Consider the following 24,881-nt stretch of genomic DNA (forward strand, 5'->3'; position numbering starts at 1 on the left):
TGGGAGAGCTGACAACGAAATAACTTGCGCTCTGAATGGAGTGCCCATCACCTAGGGACACAGCCATGTCTAGGTCTGAGGATGACTTTAGAGTCATTCGGTCCGAACTCAAGACACGACGCGCTGACAGACAGCACATGCAGGTCTCCTACACGTTTTACTGACGACAGTGCAGTCAGAAAGACGGTTTTCAGTGATAGATATTTCAACCCCACGGTGTCTAGTGGTTCAAATGGACAAGCTTTCAGGGCCTCGAGGACCAATGAAAGATCCCACGTGGGAACCGACGGGGGGCGCGGCGGATTCATCCTTCTAGCTCCTCTAAGGAAGCGGATGGCCAACTCGTGTCTTCCCAATGACTGGCCGTGCGTCGATTCTGCGAACACTGCCACAGCCGCCACGTATACATTGAGCGTGGATGGGGACCTTCCCTTATCCAACAGCTCTTGTAGGAAGGTGAGCAGATGCGCCACCCCGATTGTCCGCGGGTCCAGACCTCTGTCGGTGCACCATCCAGAGAAAACCGACCATTTGGACGCGTAGAGCCTTCTCGTGGAAGGGGCTCTAGACTGCGTGATCGTGTTCATCACTCCTTCTGGCAGGGCAACGAGTACCCGTTGATCAACCATGCATGCAGAGACCAGCGCTCTGGATTGGGATGCCAGATCGTGCGGCGAGCCTGAGAGAGGAGATCTGCCCTCACCGGATTCGGCCACGGAGCTGTATGTGACAGCCCTGCTAGTTCCGGGAACCAAATCTGATTCTCCCAACGCGGGGCTATGAGGAGCACCGAGTGGCGCGTTTCCCTGATTCTCTTGATCACCTGTGGCAACAGAGAGACCGGAGGGAAAGCATATAGCGGGAGGCTGGGCCAAACCTGGGCCAGCGCGTCCTCGTCCTTCGAACAGACCGTCGGGCATTGAGCGTTGTCTTTTGACGCAAATAGGTCGACTTCCGCTCTGCCGAATAGGCGCCACAGTTTCCGGACCGTTTGGGGTGCAGGGACCATAACCCTGGGGGAACATTGTCCCTGGACAGTTTGTCTGGGCCGTCGTTCAAATGGCCAGGCACATGCGCCGCCCTCAGCGAGCGCAGGTGCATCTGAGACCAAATAAGGAGGCGTTCCGTCAGATTGCAGAGATTTCTGGATCTGACACCGCCCTGACGGTTTACATAGGATACCACAGACATGTTGTCCGAGCGGACAAGAACATGCTGGTCCTGTATGAACGGGAGGAAGCACTTCAGCGCGTTCTCGACCGCTATCATTTCCAGACAGTTTATGTGAAAACCCTTCTCCTGGTCTGACCACTGGCCAAAGGCCGGTCTGCCCTCGAACAGTGCGCCCCAACCCGAGTTGGACGCGTCTGTCGAGATGACTTTACGATAAGAGATGGTTCCCATCATTACTCCCTGCTGGTACCAGTCGGCCACTAACCAGGGCTGCAGAGCTGCTATGCAGGCCTGAGTCACTCTGATTTTCTGGCCGCCAGACACCCGGCGGGACACGCGAGCATTCAACCAGCGTTGGAGCGGGCGCATGCGCAGTAGGCCCAGCTGGAGCACCGCTGCAGCTGATGCCATACAGCCCAACATCCTTTGAAATGTTTTCAAAGGGAGAAAGCTGCCCTTCTGGAAAGATGCGGCTAGGTGGCGAACACGGCGCGTGCGCTGTGTCGATAAACGAGCCGTCATGGTCACCGAGTCCAGTGCTATTCCTAAAAAGGAAATTGACTGGCTGGGCAGTAATGAGCTCTTGGTCCAGTTGACCGTGAGACTCAAGCTTTCCAGATGACTGAGAAGCACTGTTCTGTGAGATAGCAGTTCTGTCTCTGACTGTGCCAATATCAGCCAATCGTCCAGATAGTTCATTATTCGCAGCCCCTGACTTCTCAGGGTGGCGAGCGCCGCGTCCATGCACTATGTAAATGTACAGGGTGCCAGGGACAGGCCGAACGGCAGGACGGTGTAATGATATACCTGACCGTCGAAGGCAAATCTCAAAAATTGCCTTTGACGGGGTACTATCTGAATCTGAAAATAGGCATCCTTCAGATCTAGAGAAATAAACCAGTCCCTCAGGCGAACGTGCGCGAGGATTTTCCTGGTCGTAAGCATTTTGAACGGTCTTTTCGCAAGCACTTAGTTCAAATGTCTCAGATCTAGGATAGGTCTGAAGGCTCCGTCCTTCTTGGGTACGAGAAAATATCGGCTGTAAAAGCCTGACTCGCTCAGAGGAGGCGGTACCTTTTCTATAGCCCCTTTGCACAGCAGCTTTGCTATTTCTGCGTAAAGTAGGTGTGCTACTTCCGCATTCACTATCGTCGCGGTCCGGGCTTGAAAGCGCGGGGGACGGCGAATGAATTGAAGTGTATAGCCCTGCTTTATTGTGCTCAACACCCATTCTGAAATCCCTGGGATAGTTTCCCACGCAGCTATGTGAGCCGCTAGAGGGCGAATGGCCTCTGGGTTCAGACCGCCGCCATTTGCGGGCTTGTGAAACTGAACCGGAGCCGAAAGCGCGGTGCGCGCGCTCTTGGTTCTGGGCAATGGCTGCTCGCTGAAAAGCCGAAACCGGCTGATTTATGTGAGATGTCCCAATCATAAGGGATGGGGAACAGTCTTTTGTCATTTTTTGACGCGCGAACAGCGCTCCGGGCGGGAAAGCTTCCTGTAAGCGTGAGCGCGTGTGCGCGGGCACGAGACTTACAAGTGTATTTGATGCCCCGATCATAATGGATGGGGAGCGTTTTATTAATGCCCTGCGTTTTGTGATAACACTTAAACGCGCGGGCGGAGCCCGGGGGGAGGTTAGTGTTAGCAAGCGTGAACGCACTCAGGCGGGCACGAGATTTACATTCATAACCTGCTTTCTTTTGTGAAACTGACCCGGAGCCGAAAGCGCGGCGCGCGCGCTCTCGGTTCTGGGCAATGGCTGCTCGCTGAAAGCCGAGACCGGCTGATTTATATGAGATGTCCCAATCAAAAGGGATGGGGAACATTCTTTTTTTCACTCTTTGACGCACGAGCAGCGCTTCGGGCGGAAAAGCTTCCTGTAAGCGTGAGCGCGGGCACTAGACTTACAAGTGTATTTGACGCCCCGATCATAATGGATGGGGAGCGTTTTATTAATGCCTTGCGTTTTGTGATAACACAAACGCGCGGGCGGAGCCCGGGGGGAGGTTTGTGTTAGCAAGCGTGAACGCACTCTGGCGGGCACGAGACTTACATTCATAACCTGCTTTCTTGATCGGGTAACAGAGCGGGCAGATAGTGGGCACAGACTTGTGGACACATTTCTTACATTCAACACTCGAGCGGCTTTTCTGCGCTTCATGAGAGTGTGCTCTGCGAGGTTCGGAGTGCTTATGTGTAGTGGTGAACACTGGGGCGTGGGCACTTTCACTACACTTAAAACACCGACGGCATGAGCCGGACCAGACATTAAATACTCTTTTTGAGATTTTTCTGGGTCGCCGTGAAAACGGCGTTTGTGTGCAGGCGAGAGGGTCAACAAACCGGCTCGTTGGCTGCTAATTGAACCACTGCAGTAGCCTGTTTGAAGGGGACTGACAGGGAATAAACTTAAACACGCACGTCTTTTCGGAGGCGATGTGTCTGTTAGTAAGCGTGAGCGCTCGTGAGCGGGCACGTAACTTACATTCTTAATCTGACATTATACTCAATTGAGATTTCTCTGGGTCGCCGCGAGAACGGCGGATGTGTGCAGGCGAGCGGGTTGCATTACCGGCTCGTTGGCTGCCAAATACACCACTGCAGTAGCCTTATCTAAGGGGACTGACATGGCGAGACATTTCGACGGCGGCGCGCAAGCCCGTCCGGGTCATGCAGAGAGCTCGAGAGGGCTCTGCATGACGCGCGAACGGGGACGCGAGGGCGGGGTAGCTCTCTTGTAACGTAAAGAGAGCTAGCCGCGTGCTCGGTGGTCGAGCAGAACTGGAACAGTGTTTGTACGAGGCCGCGCGCACGAGTAGTGGGCACGGGACCTACATGTAACACAGATGATGCCCGTCCGGGTCATGCAGAGAGCTCGAGAGGGCTCTGCATGACGCGCGAACGGGGACACGAGGGCGGGGTAGCTCTCTTGTAACGTAAAGAGAGCTAGCCGCGTGCTCGTACGTGTCCCTCGGCCTCATTCTCAGATGTGACGGCAGTGGGGCTCGTGAGCGGCAGCTGCGCGTCGGTGAGGAGAGGCGGGGGGTGTTGAAGGCTTCGAGTCGAGCCCGCAGGGTCGACAGCGGAAGCGCTTCACAGCCGGAAGTGCGAGGCGTCTTAAAAAAGACACTCGCTGCTCTTTTAGAATAGGTTTTAGAATAGGTTTTAGCAAGGTAAAGGATACGTCGCCGGATAGCGTAGCTCGCACAGATGGCTGAAGGTGGCGAAGACGGCCGGCTTCCTCAGCGCTCTCCTAAGCTGGCTGTCCGCTGTTCGACGGCGGCGGTGGCTTCTCTCAGATCCAGCGATGCGAAGAGCTCGCTGAAGAGACGAAAATCAGGGAAGTCAGCCTACAGCCCCTAGTGTTATACGCTAAGCCACGCCCATTCTGGCGGGCTGTGACGCTATGAAGGCGCGGGCGCCCTTCATTGGGCGTGACGTCACGCCGGGCTCACTGGTAGGCTGCAGCAGTTGCCCGCAGGGCAGCCAATGAGCACGCGAGATGGCCTGCTCTAGGTCTGCTAGCTGCTGCACTGCGTTGACAAGGAATACAAAATTAAGTATAATTTTTTGGCTTCAGTATCTCGAGAAGATGAATCTTTCCCGTAGCGTAAGCTAAACTTACGCAATACGAGAGAACCTCTCGTAAGAGAACCTTACTCATTGCCCAGCTAAAACTGATAATGATTGAAGTAAAAAACACTGGAAATTCGACACTTACCAAGAGCCTTATCATCAGGATATATTGTGAGGGAAGACTATAGCCTGCGGGAAGAGGAAAGAAACAGAGCAAGACAGAGAGAGGGGGAGAGCAGACAAGGGTAACCCATTAGTAAAGCACATGATCCAAAAGCATTACAATTAACGAATAAATAATCACTGAGCCTGGGACTTATTTGTCCTCCTAGAATTCAATTTAATCACTGTCAGCGTAAGAAACAATTACCCTCTGCCCAAAAAACTTTATTCAGTTGATAAATACCACTTTTCATTTGACTAATTAGAAACAGACGCAACAGGCAAAGCAAACGACTTGCAATGAAAACAGAACGTCTGCAAGTGCAATTTAGTTTCAGTCCAACAACGGAAAAAAAAAAAAAGATTTAATGGCGGCTGCTGGATTTGCAGCACTGCAGAGGAGACAGAGAGTGTGATTCAAGGGTTTCTGCAGGTCAGACATTGGAAAAGCTCTTAGTATATGACTAGGCTCATCAGTGACATCATGATCATAAATATGTGTGTGTCCACACCTTGTGCATTGAAGTCGATGATGAAGTTGGGTTCTTGTGCCGTTCGCTTCTTATTGGCCAGAAGAATTAAACTCTTGCACAAGGGGGTGGTGGCGTTGGCATACTGATTTGGGGTCAGGTAGCAAAGCAACATCGGCCATAGAACCTACACGAAAAATAACATGCACTCAATTCGGGTGTGCATACATTATGTTCAGTAAATGAAAGAAAGTGTAGTAAGATAAAAAGCAAAGTGTTAATATCTTACAACGGTTTAACTCGAGATATATAAATACTGAATAATGGACGTTTATTGTATATAATAAACAATAATAAAACATAAGAAATATATATTTATATGGTTTGTGGATTTATATACACTGCCTGGCCAAAAAAAAGGTAGTTATATCCTAAAATGAAAATTCTGTCATCCTTTACTCACCCTCAAGTTGTTCCAAATCTTTATGAAAGAAGATATTTTGATGAATGTTTGTAACTAAACAGTTGTGCGGCACCATTGACTTCTACTATGGAAGAAAATTGTGCCACACAACTGTTTGGTTACTGACATTCTTCAAAATATCTTCATTTGAGCCCAACAATCCTGGTATTGTCATTTTGGAATATGCCCGTGCCATCAGGGAAGACAAAATCTATTGATGGAAGCCACTGATTATTCAGTAGTTAGCTGATCTCACTTTTTTGGGCACATACCTTTGCTGAACCTAGACCTGACCAACTAAAGCAACCCTGCCACCCTGACAGGCTTGTACGGTAGGCACTAGGCACAATGGATAAATCACTTCTTCTGTATCGCTTTCTAGCCCGATATGCCCATTACTCTGGAACAGGTTAAATCTGGACTCATCAGACAACATGACCTTTTTCCATTGCTCCAGAGTCCAAATTTTTTTTGCCCAACTCTTTTTATCCTCCTGATTAGCCTCACTGATAAGTGATTTTCTTAAGGCTACACAGCTGTTTAGTCCCAATCCCCTGAGTTCTCTTCGCATTGTGCGAGTGGAAAAGCTCTTACTCTCACTATTACGCATTGCTGTGAGTTCTACTGTTGATTTTCTTTCTATGATTTAAATTCACCAAATTTTTAAGAGATCTCTGATCAGGATCATTAAAAAAAAGAAAGAAATCGGACTACATTTCTACCTAAAAGATGATGGTTCACCGCTATCCTTCTAGGTATTAATTATGCATAGGACCCAATTTGAGCAGTTTCAGCAATCTCCTTTCTTTGCTTAATGCAGACCAATAATCTGACCTTACTGAAACAAAGTAACATCTTTTCCATGACCACAGCACAGGATATCTTCCGACCTGGTTGTTTAAGGAATGTGAAGCAACTCATTGCATCAAATTAAATAACTTCTTGTAAGCAGAAATATATTAATCACTGTATTAATAATCCAGTGGAAAGTTCTTACCTATTTGCTTTTAGTGTCTACCTTGATAAATCCACACAATAAATCTCAAAAAAGTGTAAATTCAGTGCTTTAAAACAACATGTTAACAAGTAAGACACAACAAAAATCTAAAAATAGTCTGGCTAGATGTGCATCTCCTGACATTTTCCTGGTTATCATTTGAATGTGTTTTGGCAGAGTGAATGGAGACAGTCTCATCGGCACATAAACTGTCTTCGTCTGTCTGCTGAGGAGAGGTCCCTGTCAACAGCCTGCTGTTGATGTTGGGAAGCTCACAGGAAAAAAGATCTAATATTTCTCTAGACACTCTTTCTTACAAGCAGCAATGCTGGGCTGAGGCTGCTGACTTTGGCTGTGAAGATGATGGACTGTGCTGAATGACAGCAAAGCTCATCTCTCACTATATAAGAGTTTCATTGAGTTGTCTTCAAGATAGTAAGACGCATTGCAGATGTGCATGTGTCTGATTTAGTGGCAGTGCGACTGTCACCACCACAGACATTGATGTTCCCCCTAATATTCAGAAAAGTGGGTGATCAATATTGGCTTTCTGATGGTTGATTTTTAAAATCACTCCACTTGGTCCCCACAAATCCAGACAATCAGGTCAAATTCTTCAATGGCAACTCCCCTCAAGAATAATGGCAGAGATATGACAGCTTTCTGGCATTCATCAAGTTCACCGGGCATGCATAAAACGACATGCAATATCAGTCAATCATAATGTTGCACAACAGTAACAAGAAAAAAATCTTAAACAATAAGAACCATGACTTCAAGCATCTAAGGAAAGCATTTTAACTTGTGTGTACTCACATCAGTCAGCCGGCCCACTGTAGTAGTGAAAAGATGTAGTGTGTTGTCACACATGCTACGCAGAGCCTCATTGGTCACTTCCTCTGGGTCTGGTGGTCGCTGTACTCGCTGAATGAATTTTAACACATTTTATTTCCCATATTGTATTACACACCTAAGCATAACTAGGGCTAGGCTAAAACCAATAATTGTTAAAACGTTATCAAACAAAGGGAATCACTCCAGCTAATGTAAATATTTAAAAACTAAGCTTTGCACTGACACATGACTCAACATGGACTATGGACTGAACAAGCTTGCTAAATTGAATGCTAAAGAGGTCTGAAACAATAGATCATTAACAATCTTGCAGTTCAATGCATTGGAAGTGAAGTGAGATTTGTAGACTTATCAAACAGAATAAAAAATGTGGTCAGTGAGCAGAAAGTTCAGTTGCAGCTATAGTGTGACACTTCATGTGCTACTGCAGTAAGATAATGAAATGTGTGGCCAGTAAAGGTTGTTTGTACATAAGTGTCTGGTAGAGCACAGTGCTGAATGATGAAGCGGACGAGCAGGTCTCCTCCCTCTAGCTCTAGGTAACCATGATGAGCCATCGCACTGATCACCTGCACCACTCTCTTCTTCACCTGCACAGGTAAACACAATCATTAAGATCTTTCTGAACACTCAGAATTTCTGCACATTTATTCCCGAAAAAAAAAAAAAAACTCTTATGCATGAACATTCACTTTCAAACATGTTAGTAGAAAAATTAAATAAACAAGTGTGACATGTATTTAAGGGAGTTTATTTTCTAAAGGTCCACTGGGGCAAAATTGCCTAAAGTTGATGAAACACCCATGTTTTGTCACATATCACATTCAGAGGATTTATTATGTACCTTATTGCTGTGGTCAGCCAGAGGTTGCCTGATGCTGGTTAGAATTAAGAGCTTCTTGGTTTCCATAGTGGAGGCTTGAACAGGCAAGAGTAGGGTTTTAAAAATACAGATCAGTAAATGACTATCTCAGCAAAACATTCTGATCCTTTCATAACAAAGTATGATCTGGATGTGAGTGTCTGTTTGAGAAAGAAATCATTGACGTATTTGATTACAGGTTTAAAACTCACTGGATGAGTTGATGAGGTGTCTGACAACAGCCAGTGAGCCCATTCTGTTCCTCTCGTTACTGTTCTCCAACCTCTGGAGGACAAACACCATCAGGCGGTCCGGGTACGTGTTCGCTGGGACCAAAAATAGCAAAAAATAAAAAGAAATCACCCTCAGTTACCATTATAGACTTTGACATTGTTCTGTGCCAATAAATGGACCACCAAAACCGGTGTTTAAATATATACACGCTAGTCAATGGTGCCTGGTAAATGATCCAATATAGAAATAGCCCATATAAAGTCTCTGCTTCATTATCTAGACCAGTGGTATTTGACAGGTTTTGTTTTAGGACCCAAGTTAAACATTAATAGTTAAAACCTGGGAACTAAACTAATAAATAAAAAATGTGCTCATGTAACCAATTCATAAATGTAAGGAGTTATTTTTCTAATGTATGCACTTTAATGCTTCAGTACAGATCTAGCACTAACACCTATCATTTTCACTGTTGAATGACACACTCGTGATTAAAACATCATGATTGACATGCACACACAGAAAACACATGACTCTTGGACTCCTCGCATCTGCTTGACAAAACACAAACGCGAAAGGAGAGAAATCCAGCTGGTGTGTGTCAACTCAAATCAGCACCAAGCACACAACTGTACAAGATCATCTCACTGATTGAAAGAGCCTGCTGGTCGGACACTTTAACTTAATCTCAGCTCAGACTCTATCAGCACATGACAAAGATATTGCAAACAGCAGTCAGCTGACATAGAATACAACATTCACTTGAGTTCATGACCACATGGCTAGTAAAATAAATTGATTTCTAAGATTTTACATTTGCATGCACTTTAAAATAATTAAAAGGGTTAGGTTTAAAAAAGGTTTAAACAAGACTCACCAAGGATGCTAAAGCATCGCAGGACCTCGTTGTGATTTTTCACAGTTGGAGGGTTGCTGAAGTCTACAGGTGAGCATATCTGGAAATAAAAATTAATAAGTATTAAATAACTTTAAAAACTTGCTTTTTAATTCAAAATGCAGTGATTAAGCATAAAGGCAATTAAATAATCTAAACTGGTTTTCTAATAAAAAAAAGGGTGTAAAGTTTAAAATAAATGTAATACATTTTAATAAAAAATTCTCAAGTTTCAAAATAAAAGGTGTAAATAAAACATCAGTCAATAGACATCTTTTCTATACCGATTAGATCAAAACAAATTCCAAGGCCACAGAGGTGAACTTCTGTGAACACTTCCTATTATGTTAAACTGTCAAATGGCCCTGGGTTGCTCTCTTTGTAACACTTCGGTGAGGCAACTTCAAACCTGTTCCACCAAAATGAAAACACAATTGCAAAAAGTTGTAAAAGGTAGTGCACATAAAGAGAGATTGAGAGAGACACTGACCTGCTGGTGCAGAGCAAGTAAAAGACCATCCATCTGAGTCTCCAACACTCTGCTGCCCATATTCACAGAGGCCTCCAGGACCTGACACAAGCTCTGAACAAACAGCATGAGACTACATTAGGCAGTACAGAGACCTGGATCTCCTCATAGATCAGTCATAAAATCTGATCTGATTCCGTCAAGAACCAAGTCATTAAACAACACAAACAATTACACGTTTTCACGTCTTTATTGAACACACTGTAGAAACATTTACAGTCCAGAGTGGAAAAAGTAACTGAACTTGGATTGAATAACTGGTTCACCCATTAACCTCCACCAAACATTTCCTGTAATTGTGAATCAGATGAAACGGTGAGGAGGACTTTACCTTGCTGATGATATAGTGTTCTGCATTCTTCTTGTAGAGGCCCAGTATGGTGGGAAGGAGTTTGGGAAGCTGTTCTTCCAGTTTATCATGTGCCATCAGATGACTCATTGATCCGAGAGCCTCTGCAACAGTCATACGCAGCTGCCAAAAGATACACACGAGAACAATCAGGTACAAACATGTACATGGATGAACACACACTAGATCAAATCGGGTGGTTTTGATGATCAGTGACCAAGGAGTATTTAAATAACAGTCTTGAATAAAATACTTGATTTGTAATGCCTCCATATTTTTTAAATTTACTTTACTATGCTACAAAAACAAAATGTGTAATGGTGAAAAACTACACACAATCCAATCTTCAGCAATTACAAAGAAATCCACCTCTCTGAAAGAAGCAGATTTTGTTCACAGCCTCACATGTTTTTCCCCTGCTTCAATTCCAAAGAAAACTGAAATGAACCCATTTGGCAAAAGTTCATGTCCCTCTTTAGTCTCAAAAGTGAGTTAGCTGTAATTGGATGTGTGTTCTGTCTCATTGAGTGTACCTTGGACTCTCTGCTCTGGATCCAGCTGTTGAACAGGATGTCATAGGCTGAGTAAATCTCACTGGAGAAGGTGTCTTTACGCACAGTGGGGTCTGGAGCCTTGTCTAGGTTGGCCAGATATTCTAGAATGCTCTCGCTAAACCGGCAGAGAGCTAAGAGAAAACGTAAACAGGTGAGAAGCCACGTCATAACAAACAATAAGGATGCATCCTTACTGAATAAAAGTAATACTTTCTTTCAAAAATTATAAAAGTGGATTAACTTTCTATTCTCATTAAAGAACCTGCAATAAAAATATCACGTTTCCACAACAACATTAAGCAGCACAATTGATCCTATTATTGATAATAAAAAGAAATGTTTCTTGAGCACCAAATCAGCATATTAGAATGATTTCTGAAGGATTATGTGACACGAAAGACTGGAGTAATGATGCTGAAAATTCAGCTCTGCCATCACAGGAATAAATTACATTTGAAAATATAGTAAAAAAGATTCTGATCAAATAAATGGAGCCTTAAGAGAGCATAAGAGACTAAAAATCTTACCAACATTTATTCACATTTTGTCGTTTAGCTGACACAGTAAATGTAATACTTTACGCAGATCTGTAATTGAGCTTACCGGAAGAGAAGACCCATTTCATGTTGTCTTGTTTGGTCATTCCCAGCATGGGCAACATGGTCCCCAATATAGCACTGAGAAATGGCACCATTCCATATACTGTGGGGCAGAAGTCAAACATATCAAAACAGGTCAGATACGTAACCAAACAAGAACACAGGACTTGAACAAACAGTCCAAATCTGCATTATGGAGATACTTCTATGTTATTATTCAAATCATTTATCTTAAAATAATGACCAGGCCTAATGGGAGTTTAAGCTGTTAGTTAGACAGCTTACAAGTGGCTACAAATGTACATAAGACAAAATAGGTTGGGAAACACTGGTGTTGACTCCAATGAAATGTTAAAACAAAGTTTATAGGAAGTGAAAATAATAAGTACTAATGTGATGATAAAAATAACAAATATGGTACAGTCAAATGAGGATCTGAAAATATAATGATGTCAAATGCAACAAAGCATGATAACATAATTTGCTAACTTCCTGACAAAAGTTTGCAGGTCAAACTGTAACTTCTCTTTCATTTTTCTAGTTAAAGGACAAGATCGGTATTTTACACTTAAAGCCCTGTTTTAAGATAGTTTCTGATGAAATAGAACGGTTAAGATTGAAATTTGGACAAATGCTGCTGTCCCGAGAATTTTTCGGTTTCGGAAACCGAAAATTCTCAGGACAGCAGCATTTGTCCAAATTTCAATCTTAACTGTTCTATTTCATCAGAAACGATCTTAAAACAGGGCTTTAAGTGTAAATACCAAACTTGTCCTTTAAAAACTCAAATAAAAGCTTAAGAAAATCCACTTATACTGAAAATTCTGTAAAATTAATTAAATTAAATTAAATTAGAGCTTCATAAAAGAAAGACATCACTAGAGAAAACCTTTAATGAATTTCATGAGTTTTGATTAAGGTTATGTACCATTTGAGTCTGAGAGATTGGCTAGAGTTTGGACCACAAAGAAGTGAGGCAAAATTCCCGGCTGGAACTTCCCGAGTATCTCCTCCATGATGTCATTAATATATTTGTTTCCCACAGCAACCAGTATATTACTGGCTGCTTGCTGCCAGTCTGGGACAACTTCCTGTACAAAATAAGACAATTTATTTTATATGTTTATATATAGAAAATCAGAAATTTGTGTTGCACATTATAATATACAAACAATAAAGAAAGAAAGAAACAATAATGCTTTTAAATACAAAATGTAGACATGTTTAGGAGTAACCTGTCACATAACTATTTTCCTAAATGTCACTGAAAGGTTTAAGCAAGACACTCAGTCAAAATAGACCCAGTTCTTCTTTCCTCTATTTTTTTTTAAAATAACTGTTTTCCATTTGAATATATTTTTTAAATGTAATTTAGTCCTGTGAGGGCAAAGCTGAACTTTCAGCATCATTACTCCAGTCTTCAAGATCCTTCAAAAATCATTCTAATATGCTGATTTAGTGCTCAAGATATATTAATTATTATTATCAATGTTGAAAACAGTTCTGCTGCTTAACATTTTTGTGGAAACCGTGACAGATTTTCTTTCTTTGATTAATTTAATTAAACATTTATTTAAAATACTGTTGTAACATTATAAATGTCTTTACTGTCACTTTTGAACTGAACAAAAATATTAATTTCTTTAAAAAAAAAAAAAGTAAAAAATCTTAACAATCCCAAACTTTTCAACAGTAGTGTAAATCAGTTTTCTCACCTTTGATTTAGTCATCTCATCTGATGCCAGATGTATAACACTCTTGATCTTGGGGTAACTGATGTCATCAATCCTGCTCTTCACCACCATCTCAATGGTTTGCAAGACCACCATTCTGTGCACGACCACCAGCTACACAGGACAAAGATGACTTGCAAGTAAGCTCATGCACATGTACTAATAAACTGTACTATAAAAGACATGCTATCACAAAACTAAATAAGTAAAAACAAAGTCTCAAATTTAGCAAACTCATACATCCAAATGACATGAGCCAAATCAGAGGAAGGCAACAGCAACACAGCCATGCCTAGGCATTACAAATCGATAAAAAGAAGAGATCTGGTTACGGGTAAAAAAGTTTATTACAAAGGACATTAATGTGCGTTTCCTTTATAAAGAAATATGCACTGAATTATTTTCCTTTCTTTCTGGGGATATGCTTTCAAAAGGCGATCTTGATCTCAAAAGGTTCCCTGAGAAGTAAAATTCACCTAACAGAGAAATCATGTAAACAGGACATGAGACTAATGTGACACACTGACGCCAACTGTCACATCATTAGAAACAACAAAAATAGTTCTGCTTCCTGTTAGCAGGAAGTGTAAAGTCAAGTGTGCATGAAAGTCAAAATAGCCCAGCAATTATTATAAACATCTGCTCAAGGAATATATAGATTATGCTATAATAGACTAGAAAAGAAAATGTACTTGTTTTAAAGACATTGTTACCCTATTTTTATCATTAAATGGTTGACAAGTACACTGCCATTTAAAAGTTTGGATTTGGTATGACTTAGTTTTTTTTAAAGAAGTTATTCTGCTCACCAAGGCTGCATTTATTTAATACAAAAAAATTAATATTGTAAAATATTGTTACAATTTAAAGTAATTGTTTTTTATTTTAATATATTTTCAAAATGTAATTTATTATTGTGACAGAAAAGCTGAATTTTCAAAGCATTTCTTTGCTGTGCTGCTTAATATTTTTGAGGAAAACATGATACTTTTCTTCAGGATTATTTGATTAACTTAACATTCAATTAAAAAGCATTTATTTAAAATCTTCTGTATTTTTATTGTTTTATTTATCTTCAGGGCTCGACATTAAGGCTTGTCCGCTTGTCCGGGACAAGTGGATTTTTTGTAGGACAAGTAGAAGAGAAAATTAGTTGTCCGACCGGACAAGTTAAATTTAAAACAAAATAAAATGCCATGTTACTTCACGTTATGTGCCACTCGTTACGTCAATTTTACAGATTTAATTTTACAGATTTGAAACGAAGACATGTCCTGAATGTGAATGGCCTGTGAATGTCCTGAATGTGACTCGCAGAAAGACGCGCACCAGTATGATGCGCATGCACAGACCGCGCGCCCGAATACAGTTCTCTTTCGCGCTTGAACGAACATCAACACACACAATTAAGCCAAAATGTCATTTGTCGAGTATCTTCATAACACAAGAGCAGTCTTATGATGGACATAAAGAGTTGTGACTCGTGAGAGAATGAGGCGCTCGTGAGATCCGCGTCTCTGTCCACAGCGGCTGCTCTTAAAGGGCCAGCTACCAATAAAGTGTTCTGTCAGTAAAGTTAATGAAAGAACAAAGGGAACAGAGAAAATTACTCACTGCTCTTGACTAAAGAACTTGTGTAGCTTTAATAAGGAGTAGTCTATATATAATTTATAATTTATGCTGCGCAGACTGTTTGATAACTTTATTCAATTTCTGTATATGTCCTACCTGTTAGACAGTTCATTTTTATCCAAACATCAATGGCTTATTGATCATTATAAGTGTTATCAATCATTTAGTTGTTATTGCTAATTTCAGAATTATCACTAATCTGTGTGTGCATTTGGTTTAGAACCAAACAAGTTGACTCATGAAACCATTTGTTTATTATATCGCAATCGCATATCACAACCGCAATATTGATCTCAATAATAGGAATATGACATTTTCCCCAAATCGTGCAGCCCTAGATAAAATTATAAATCTTTACCCGGACAAGTGACTTTTGTGCATGGACAAGTGAAACATAAATTTACTTGTCCGAAGGACAAGTGCCTCAAAAAGTTAATGTCAAGCCCTGATCTTTATTGTTCAGTTGATCAGTTTAATGTATCCTTGCTGAATAAAAATGAATTTCTTTATAAGAAATCTTACTGACCCCAAACCTTTGAATATTAGTGTATCTAAATCTACAGAGACAAGACTGAATCCATGATAACTTTTATGCTTTTTAGATCATATAAAACCCACAACATTCAGCATTAATCTAATTTAACCCATTCTAATAGTCTTCACACAGGAAATCATATGGAAACGCATGAGAAAAGCATTTGAAAATTTCAAGAGCGAATATTTCTCTGGAAAACCTTTTCAAAACAGGTTCAGATGTTTTAAGAAAAATCTTTGGCTGACCTTGGGGTGTTTGAGCAGGTAGTCCTGACACATGGACAGGACTTTATCAGGCTGCTGGTTCCCCAGTGTCAAGATGGATTTCCTGACCTGTTCCTGCACCACCGGATCCTTGTCATTGGCAGCATCTAAAAGAGCCAGGGTCACCTCTGATAGGATAAAAACATGCACATCAATATAAGCACAGAACAGGATGGAGAATTTCTGAAATGTGTGTACTGGTACACAAACACAGTATCCGTATTTGTAGATAAATTAACATTCATATAGTACTTCCCTACTATATAGTAGGCGAAAACAGTATGTGACAAAAGTAGTATGTCCGAATTCAAAGTGCTCATAAACGAGTAGGCAAAAAGTACCCAGATGATCTACTACTTCAGGCGAGATTCTGAAGCATGCGTACGAACAACACTTTACTATCCCATGAGGCCACAGGAGAGGATTTGTGAATGACAGTGAACCTACGCAACTGACACTGGTAGGTCACATGATAATGACAACATGTCAGATGTAGTATGTCCGAATTTCATTTATACTACTCACTAGGGCTGCACGATTTGAGGAAAATGTCATGTTGCGATTATTGAGGTCAATATTGCGATTGCGATATAATAAACAAATGGTTTCATGATTCAACTTGCTTTGTTCTCAAGGAAAATGCACACACAGATTAGTGATAATGCTGAAATGTGTATTTCTCAACTCAAACTAGCAACAACAACTAAATGACTGATAACACCTATAATGATCAATAAGCCATTGATGTCTGGATAAAATGTCTGGATTCTGCCTCGACAAAAAACATTTTGGCATAATTGTGTGTGTTATTGTTCGTTCAAGCGCGAAAGAAAACTGTACGCATGATACTGCCTGTGAGTCACAGTCAGGACATTCACAGGCAGCGTGCTCTTTTTTGTCTTGTTGCGCATGAATGGATTAAAAGCAATTGCATGAATATGAGCGGGATCATGTAACACTAGCCAAATGATGACAAAAAAATAACAGATGCTGCGTAAATTGCGTTAATATTCCTATTTTGTTTAGGCTATTTCATATAAAATCGCAGCATTTTGCGTCATATACCGTAATCGCATAGGCTTGACATCGCGATTGCGATATGATTAATCATGCAGCACTACTACTCACATTCAAACTATATATAGAATAGAACATAGGCCTACTTTTTTTTAGCGGTCACGAAGTAATTAATTATTCAAAATAAGTACCTACTCAAGAGAGTACGTGATTCCGGACGCAGCTAATTATATACTACCGTTCAAAGGGGGTTATTAAGATTTTTCAAGTTTTTAAAAAAAGTTTCCTATTTTTACCAAGGCACCATTCATTTTATCTAAAATATAGTAAAACAGTAAAAAAAAATATAACTTTTCCAATTTAATATAGTTAAAAATATAATGTATTCCTGAAATTTCAGCAGCCATTTTTTCAGTCTTTAGTGTCACATGATCCTTCAGAAATCATTCTAATATGCTGATTAAGGGCTCAATAAACAATGTTAAAATATTTATGTGGAAACTGGGACACATTATTCTCAAGATTCTAAATAGAAAGTTTAAAATAATAGCATTTATTTGTAATATAGATATTTTGTAACATTAGAAATGCATTTAAATTTTGATCATAATGCATCCTTGTTTAACCCAAACTTTTGAATAGTCCTGTTTACAAGTACATCTTTTCACATAGTTTTGCCACTATGCCAGTTTCTCAATGGACAAACTGACCTTAAATTATTTTATTAGTCTTACTATCTCATACTATACGGTAAATCCAAATACAAAGGTCCAACACAGACATATTCTTTCAACACCAGACATTACTGTTTCTCACCTACACAAACACAACTCTTGTGAGTGGGTGATCAATTAATCATTGGGATTAGTGTAATTAACTCGTGCACTTGTAGGTCACAAGCACAGCATTGAGGACATGATGGATGCCTCATGATATGACTCACTCCTGCTCCTAAACTCACTACACAGAGAGAACAACGTAAGGGGGAAGATCTGCAATGCAGGATATCTTGATACAAACTTTGCAACATCTGGACATTTTAACCATACTTAATCTTCACATACAGTCCCATCTGATGAGATTATTCTAATCTACCTACAGCACACAAGAGTAAATGAGTTTCCTAAACATACTCAGTGGGCAATGAGCTTTAAATCCAACCTAAAGAATTCAGTGTTGAAAGACACTAATGGGATAAGAGAAGCCCATGACTGGATTAATGTGGGAGTTCATTTTAAATGAAAAACAGGTGCTTTCACATAAATATAGACGTGTGTCTATATCAATTAATCTGCCTCTCCATCTCTGTTAGGACTGAGCTAATATTCGAATAATCATGATATACATTCAAATACATATATACATTAAATACATTAATATTCAAATGTTTAGTTTTTAAAGAAATTATTCTTCATTCAGCAAGATGCACTAAATTGACTACAAGTCACAGTTAAGACATTTAGGCTATAATGTTACAAAATATTTATATTTCACCAAAGAATCTTGAAAAAAATGGATCATGGTTTCCACAGAATTTTCTTTTTTCTTTTTTCATGTGGCAGAAAGTTCAGCTTGGCCATCACAGGAATAAATTACATTAGATTAGAATTACATTACATTATAATAATATTTCACAATATGACTGTATAAATAAATAAATGCAGCCTTAAAGGGATAAATCTGTCATTATTACTCACCCTCATGTCGTTCCAAACATGTAAGACACTTGTTCTTCTTCAGAAGATTTTTTTAATGAAATCTGGGAGGTTTCTGTCCCTCCATTGACCATCAATACAACTATAATTTTGACGCTTCAAAAAGTTCATAAAGAGATTGTGAAACGAATCCATATGAATTGAACGGTTTAGTCCAAATTTTCTGAAGAGACTCGATCGCTTTATATGATAAACAGATTTAATTTAGGCTTTTATACACATATAAACATTGATCAGCGAACATAAACAGAAGCTCAAACATACTTGGTGGATGCACGGGAACAAACCTCTTGTGGAACCTCAAATGTGCTGCGTATCACATGAGAACGAATCTCGCTGATTCTGGCACGTCAAGCAAACATGCTTAAGCTTCCGTTTACCACAACTGATGTGCGAGTTGATGAATGTATGTGAATAAAATTCTAAATCTGTTCATCAAATAAAGCAATCGTTTCTCCTCAGAAAATTCGGACTAAACCCCTCAATTCATATTAGTTATTTGATCTCTGTCTAGATGCCTATGATTCTTAGATACTTTTCCTATTTAGCACCAAAACTTTGGAACAATCTTCCTAACATGGTCCGGGAAGCAGACACAGTCTGTCAGTTCAAATCTAGACTAAAAACATATCTTTAACCTAGCATACACACAACACATTATAGACTTCTATAATTCAATGTTAGGCTGCATAGATTAGATCAGCCGGAACCGGGAGGAACACTTCCCATAGATAAACCCTGATGTATTTTGTACACCATAAGAAGGATGGCTTCTACGCTAATATTAGTCTCTCTGTTTATCCCGAGGTTTAATGCAAACTGCCGGATCCAGGCCATATCCAGATCTGATGAAGGACCATTGCATGGACACGACGACAACGCATCCCTGAAGCGCCAGCCTTCAACACTGTGTAGGCCTCATGGACACCTCAACAAACTCATCTCCATACCGGCGTGATGACTCCGACCCAAACCAGATGGAACTGGATAAATATTGTGAAAGTTCTGATCCAATCTGACTTCTGACCAATAATGCTGCCTCAATCATGATCATACACTGTTCGTTCGTTGGCCAGAGGAGGACTGGCCCCCCGACTGAGTCTGGGTTCTCCCAAGGTTTTTTTCTCCATTCTGTCACTGATGGAGTTTTGGTTCCTTGCCACTGTTGCCTTTTTTCGCCTTTCTTCGCCTTTGTCGCCATTGGCTTTTGGCTTGCTCAGTTGGGAACATTTAATATTATATTTAACAATACTATTACAACATTATTTTCCTGTTATCTCTGAAAGCTGCTTTGAAACAATCTGTATTGTAAAAATACAGGTGACTAAATAAAGCTATATAAATAAAGGTGACTTGACTTGACTATGAAGAGTACAGAAAGCTCTCAGATTTCAGCAAAAAGATCTTCATTTGTGTTCCTAAGATGAACAAAAGCCTTACGGGTTTGGAACGGCATGAGGGTGAGTAATTAATGACAGAATTGTCATTTTTTGGATGAACTAACCCTTTAAGAGAGATTTGGTCAGCAGCCCTAAGTATTACAAGCAACACTAGAGTTGAATATCAAAGCAATGTATAACTTGACAAAACAAGTGTGACATGATCATGCTTACAAGTGCTTGTGTTTAGGTGTGGACTATTAAATTAGTTGACATTAAGTATATATTGGTCAAAGTGGACAAGAGTGTTACTCACGCTCTACGTCAGTCTCCTCTATAACACCCATGACGAGGATAGCAGCAGAGATTTAGGAATACATCTGGTTGTCCAGTATCCCTCAAAAGAGCCCACTCTACAGATACAAACCAACAACAGAGATGAAACAATAATCAGTTTTATCACTTTTTTTATATTTACATTTTGTAATATCAGGCCTACCGATAAATGGTATATTTAATGGTAATAAATAATATACTTTATTCATCATCAACAATATTGTGTTTGTAATTATTAGGTTTATTGTCATCATTATTGTTTTAGGAATTTTCACAATTAATATTTAATTGGTGTATTATCATCACACTGTCATAAATCAAACATTTAAAACAATAATGTGTTGTAGGCTACATCTCGGTACCAGTCATAGAAAATATCTCTAAACAACACAAAGTCTCAAACCCTAGTCAGCAGACTAGGCTGACAACATTTTGGCACCACGTGTAAGTTTAACGTTTCTTGGGATCGTAAGTGCACCTATGATTCCTAAAAATGCTGTCGGTTGGCTACTCATTAGGTTTTGAGACACAGCATTCCATGTGATTTGGCAATCTGGCATAGAAAAGACACAGATCATGTAGCATGCAGTGAAAACGTCGTCTGAAGATATTGACTAATAGTCCAACTAACACTGTAGGTCCCTTCCACAGTCGTATTTTAGTATTTCACGCTCAATGTCAACTTCCTCAAAGCCACAGCGATCTATTAAAGTACAATGACAGCGTTTCCATTTCACTTACATTGGCTGGCATGCGCTCAAGGCAATTGAAATACAAATAAAAACGTTTAAAATGCATTTACAACAACGTAAAATGACTAAAGATTAACAATATAGTATTCGTGTTACCTTTCCGCTTGACTCGCTCGACCGCAGGCTACACACACCGATTCGCTTTTCTCAGATGCATCGAGCAGTTATTTGTCAGCGAGTACCCTAATGTAAATCCAATAACTGATTCTGATCCTGAACGTCAGCGTGTAATTGATTATTCGGCTGAGGTTGATGATGGTCTCATAGACGCTACATTGTATCAAAGGTAAACACGCCTAATCACGTGCTTCTGCTCAGGTCAGGAGGAACGCATCAGAGTAGGCGTGGCCTGTCGCGTGGTCTTCTAAACACCAACGAGGAAGACGCGCTGCATGCAAATCGACCTACTTAATTATTCATATGTGGCATATGTTAGGAAAATGTACAATTTGGGAAGGTTTTCAATTTATCTATTACGTTGTATCTGCCATGCTTAAAAATAACGATGTAATGTTTGTTAATGTAATTTTTTTCAGTTTGTCCTACTGGAACAAGGGCAAGAGATCAATTTTGCAGAATAACTTAAACATTTTACTAAATTATTATTAATATATTGGAGTAATCAAACTCAAATTTAAATGTAAAATTCTAGTGTATATATATATATATATATATATATATCAAGACAGCAATCAAATTGCTTTCCTACTCAATAGCTTATATAATATTGTTTGTATTGAAGAACATACACAACATACATTCTTGGAAGTTCTGAAAAAAAAGAAAAAAAAAGAAAATTCATTGTTAATTATTATTTTATATATATACTACTAGTTTCTGTTAACAATTTTTTTTTTGAAAACAAACCAACTTTATAATTACACCAGAAATACTGGAAATGTCCTATTATGTTAATATATCCAATATGATCAAATATTGTGTTGGACAAAGGGGGTATTCGGGTCAAAAAATTTGAGAACCACTTCTAGACTCTCTCTGTCATGCATTTTCACTGAATATATTATCAACTAATTGTGCATGAGGAAAGGAAAGTTTTATCATCCTCTAGGCTTTCTGTTAGATTAGCCATGTCCAGAAAAAAACTTGAATATTTTAAGTGAACCTGCCTCAAAGGGTTCATAGGTGTTTTTCTCAGTTTACACAACACACACTAGAGGGAGCTGGTGAGCTCTTTAGACTTGAAATGTCGACTCTGCAACCCTTTGGGCTTTTCAAACGGAAGCCTTCCCTCTGGGCCCTAAAACTTGTCCCATATGAGTCTATTTACTGAGGTATAGCCCTTGCTATAATAAGTTGCCTGTGTGACAGCTATTCTGGCCGGTCCCCCCTACAAGATCTGAATCTTAAAGCCACAATGAAATGGAAGCGGCGACAGATCTTTTCTCCCGTGTTGTGACGTACATCGGGGTGTAATGGATTATCAAAAGAAAAAAATGCACTTGGGTTATTTGTATCGATTGTTGACTGGATGTTAAGATGTGTACTTAAAATAAAGGCAGATTAACGAGAGTTTAAGGGGCAAAATGATTTGGGAAGTCCTGTAAATGCCACCAGAGAGAAGTTGTTTTCACCAGAAGGTCCAGTTAGAAGATCAAAATTTCTTTAAAAAAGGTCTGCGTGGCAAAATTGTTCACAATAGATCTAAACAGAGGTGGACAGTATAAGGTACATTTACTTGAGTACTGTACTTAAGTACACTTTTTGAGTATCTGTAACCTACTTTACTTGAGTATTTTTTTCACTTTACATTTGAAGTAGGCCTAACTTCACTACTCGTTATTGAGTGCATTTATTCAATCTCAAATTCAATCTGGAACTGTGTTCAATTAATAAATTTGATATTGTTATGAAGGTAGGTAGGCAGGCATAGATTCAGAGGTATAAGGTACTGTAAGTATTACATACAACAATAATAAAAACAATGCATTGACTTTTACTTAAGTACTTTTAAAAACGAGTACTTCTTTACAACTTTTGCTTGTAACGGAGTAATATTTGACCAGTAGTATCTGTACTTTCACTCAAGTAAGGAAGTTGTGTACTTTGTCCACCTCTGCAAATAAAACATGCATACATGGGGTATTTTCATTTTATGCCGACTTTAAATAGGACACTGCAGTATTAATTTAGAATCATTGAGACACTATTATAGTTTTTATTAATATTCTGAATTAATTTCTAATTTTATATTTTCTGTTTTCCATTTTCCAAACTGTATTTATAATGTGCTTTTAAATTTTTCAAAAGTGCTGATATTCAAATACAGATTTTTGACTGCAAAGGTCTTGAAATGATGTATTGCATAAGTTGATTTGTGTGTCCTGCTGTTCAGGCACTGCTGTAATTACACAGCTTTTATTTGCACAGCATGTATCATATTTTTCGCTCTTTATATCCTTGGCCTTGTCAGAGAGTTTAATGAAAGTTTTACTGCAATTGATGAGACACAACAGGGATTTTCAGTCTTATTAGACAAAATCCAAAATCCACTAGACTGGGTGGCATTTTTAATTAGGAATGCAAAACTACTGAGACATGTTCTCCTCTGTTAATGCATAGAGAAAATTGGAAGCCAATCCATTTCACCCCAGTAGGGACTCTAGGTCTGAAAGAGAGTTACCGAGTCAGTATCATAAACAGAGCTCGGGATGAATCGCTCACAAAAACCTGCTGCTTTTACTGAGAGGCAACTAATGTGTGACAGACACATGTGTGCACTATGCAGCCAAATAAGTAGATGAAATATTTTCAGTCATGAAAAATGTGACATTTTAGAACCGCTTTGAATATGTTTTAATATACTTTTGTTTGAACAGCAGTTATAATGGAAAGGATTCTTTTTCGGATTTCATGTGGAAACGATAGGCTTTGCCGCCATCCAAATATGCAAAACCACCTTTAATATAGATCAATAATTCATATAACATTTACACCGTCGATGAATCAAGCAATCAGATTCACATATGGGTCTGACTTTATATCAGCACAAGAATGTCTGAAAGTCTGAAATGTACCTAAATAACTGAGGAAAACAAAAGTCCCTCACACTGCATAAAGGAGTATCTGTAATGAACACAGTCCCTTAAATGGCATGGCAAATTTTAGAGCCATTTGCAGCTCTGTCATTACTTTTTCAATATTAATATTTTCTATATTATATATAACTATATTAGTATTTTCATATTCAGTGAAATGAGAGGTGAATCAAAGTAATATAAAGGTTAAGCACACGCCAAAGCTCTAAGCCATACCCTTTACGTTGGGCCTAAACACAGAGAAATCAGGACCACATGTGGAGGGGAACGAAAATTCCAAACGGCAGCACTATACGTCAGGGTCAGTTCTGCTGTTAGCGCAGGGTGGAATCAGTACAGACAGGAGTGTAATCTGATCTGAGCACAGATCTCTGACGTGCTGTTTGAGAACAGTTCAGGATTGTGTGTTTAGGCTAGTGGACTGGCATCAAGCATTTCTTCACTTCGTCTTCTCACTCTCTTTACCTGTGTATCACCCAGGTCCAGTAAAACCTGGTTAGATGTTTGTTGATTCAAGGTCAGTTTTTAGTATATTTTAAACTATTTTAAAAACAGAAAGAAAAATGGTTGCAGGAATCCCAGGGGTGTAGTAATCATTACTCTAACAGACTAACAACAGAAACCAAAACGCGAAGAGAAAAACGCAAGTTGTGTCCCAAATGATGCACTATACACCTATACACTATACTTATGGTCTACCATGTATTTTAGAGTCTGCCTGCAGCAGTTGGGTTCCGGAATTAAA

The 24,881-nt window shown here is 39.8% G+C and overlaps 1 protein-coding gene across 2 annotated transcripts in view; it reads right to left on the reverse strand.

Moving 5' to 3' along the window:
• mroh1 (maestro heat-like repeat family member 1) overlaps positions 1–21,420 on the reverse strand; it is a 45,251-nt gene extending 23,831 nt beyond the window's left edge. Inside the window, exons 1-16 of one of the 2 annotated variants that reach the window (XM_077215812.1) lie at positions 21,177–21,420; positions 20,309–20,403; positions 15,864–16,009; positions 13,434–13,565; positions 12,647–12,809; positions 11,723–11,821; positions 11,099–11,250; positions 10,548–10,688; positions 10,178–10,270; positions 9,670–9,748; positions 8,774–8,887; positions 8,544–8,617; positions 8,170–8,289; positions 7,661–7,768; positions 5,427–5,571; positions 4,898–4,941 (exon numbers count right to left, since the gene is read on the reverse strand). In XM_077215812.1, the coding sequence (XP_077071927.1) occupies positions 4,898–4,941; positions 5,427–5,571; positions 7,661–7,768; positions 8,170–8,289; positions 8,544–8,617; positions 8,774–8,887; positions 9,670–9,748; positions 10,178–10,270; positions 10,548–10,688; positions 11,099–11,250; positions 11,723–11,821; positions 12,647–12,809; positions 13,434–13,565; positions 15,864–16,009; positions 20,309–20,339 (1,641 nt within the window). In that variant the 5' untranslated portion in view covers positions 20,340–20,403; positions 21,177–21,420. The remainder of the gene's footprint in view (positions 1–4,897; positions 4,942–5,426; positions 5,572–7,660; positions 7,769–8,169; positions 8,290–8,543; positions 8,618–8,773; positions 8,888–9,669; positions 9,749–10,177; positions 10,271–10,547; positions 10,689–11,098; positions 11,251–11,722; positions 11,822–12,646; positions 12,810–13,433; positions 13,566–15,863; positions 16,010–20,308; positions 20,404–21,176) is intronic. The other variant, XM_077215821.1, reaches the window with a different exon arrangement.
• Positions 21,421–24,881: the final 3,461 nt, after the last annotated feature.

Source organism: Siphateles boraxobius, unplaced genomic scaffold (genome assembly GCF_051911475.1).
Source record: "Siphateles boraxobius isolate OS27281-9 unplaced genomic scaffold, OSU_SipBor_1 12, whole genome shotgun sequence".
Classification (NCBI taxonomy): Eukaryota; Metazoa; Chordata; class Actinopteri; order Cypriniformes; family Leuciscidae; genus Siphateles; species Siphateles boraxobius.